Raw genomic sequence first — 1,117 nt, forward strand, 5'->3', positions numbered from 1 at the left:
CACGCACGCACGCACAGCCACGGGGTCCGGTCAGTGCTGGAGACGGACGTAATCGGAGCTCGAATGACCCTTTCTCACTTGTCACAGTTTCCTAGGGGTGTCTCAGCGGTGCCGGCACCCGTTATAAACGCGGCTATTGTTTTTCTACTTAAACGTCGCATCGAACATAGGCGCCCTCGCCCGCGACTTGCCGTCCAGCGGGATTTCGGGATTCGGATTTTAGGAGCAGATCTGAGGGACGGGAGGGTGCCTGTATCAGCACTGACTCGTTCACCTGTCCCCTCGCCAGGCCCCGTGTGAGACGTGGATTGTCTCGGCGCTTTGAGTCCCATCCTACAGCTCAGTAAGTCACGGGGGACACCGCAGAGCGCCACACAGCCACGCGGCACCAAGCGGAGCGGGCGGTCCCCGGCTTCGGAGGCACAGGGCGGGCCCCGCGGGCTGCTCGTCGCGTGTGCTCGCTGGGCTTACCCATGAGGTCCCACTCGCCGTTGGTGATGTAGCCGCTGGTGTCCGCCTCCTGCATCTGCAGGTCCAGGGACCACCCTCCGTACGACCAGGACCCGAACTTGAGCTTGCAATGCTGCACGTCGAAGGGGAACCAGCGGACGTCGATGGAGCAGGAGCTCTTGAAAATGCCTGGCAGGGGGACCGTGAGAAGGGAACAGAATCGCTCTCCCAGGCGGGGGACACCGAGCGCGGTGGCCTCGTACCCCCGCCGGGGACGCGAGCCGGCACGGCCGCTGGAAGCGCCCCGTGACCCGGCCGGTCCACCTCTGGGTATTCACCCGAAGGAAACAGAATCGCTCTCTTGAAGGACACCTGCCCCCTCCGCCCACGGCCCCGCGTCACCGCCACATCAGCCACGATGACCGAGATGTGGTGACGATTCAAGTGATGCTGATGGACACGTGGCTGAAAACGCACGCTCGCACGCGCAGGCACGAGCGTCCACACGCGCGACACACCCCGCCTACGTGGGTGCCGCGTAATGGCATTCGGCCTCAACAAGGACGAAATTCTGTCACCCGCTACGAAACAGATGGACCTCGAGGGCATCGCACTACGCGGAAGCAGCCAGACAGGGAGAGACAAATACGAGATGGTGTCACTTCTA

General features: G+C 63.1%; 1 protein-coding gene across 1 annotated transcript in view; it reads right to left on the bottom strand.

Moving 5' to 3' along the window:
• LOC105307287 (neuronal acetylcholine receptor subunit alpha-7) overlaps positions 1 to 1,117 on the bottom strand; it is a 113,474-nt gene that overhangs the window by 21,842 nt on the left and 90,515 nt on the right. Inside the window, exon 7 of the mRNA XM_011382715.2 lies at positions 472 to 639. Coding sequence (XP_011381017.2) covers positions 472 to 639 — 168 coding nt within the window. The remainder of the gene's footprint in view (positions 1 to 471; positions 640 to 1,117) is intronic.

Source organism: Pteropus vampyrus, unplaced genomic scaffold (genome assembly GCF_000151845.1).
Source record: "Pteropus vampyrus isolate Shadow unplaced genomic scaffold, Pvam_2.0 Scaffold487, whole genome shotgun sequence".
NCBI classification, from domain to species: Eukaryota; Metazoa; Chordata; class Mammalia; order Chiroptera; family Pteropodidae; genus Pteropus; species Pteropus vampyrus.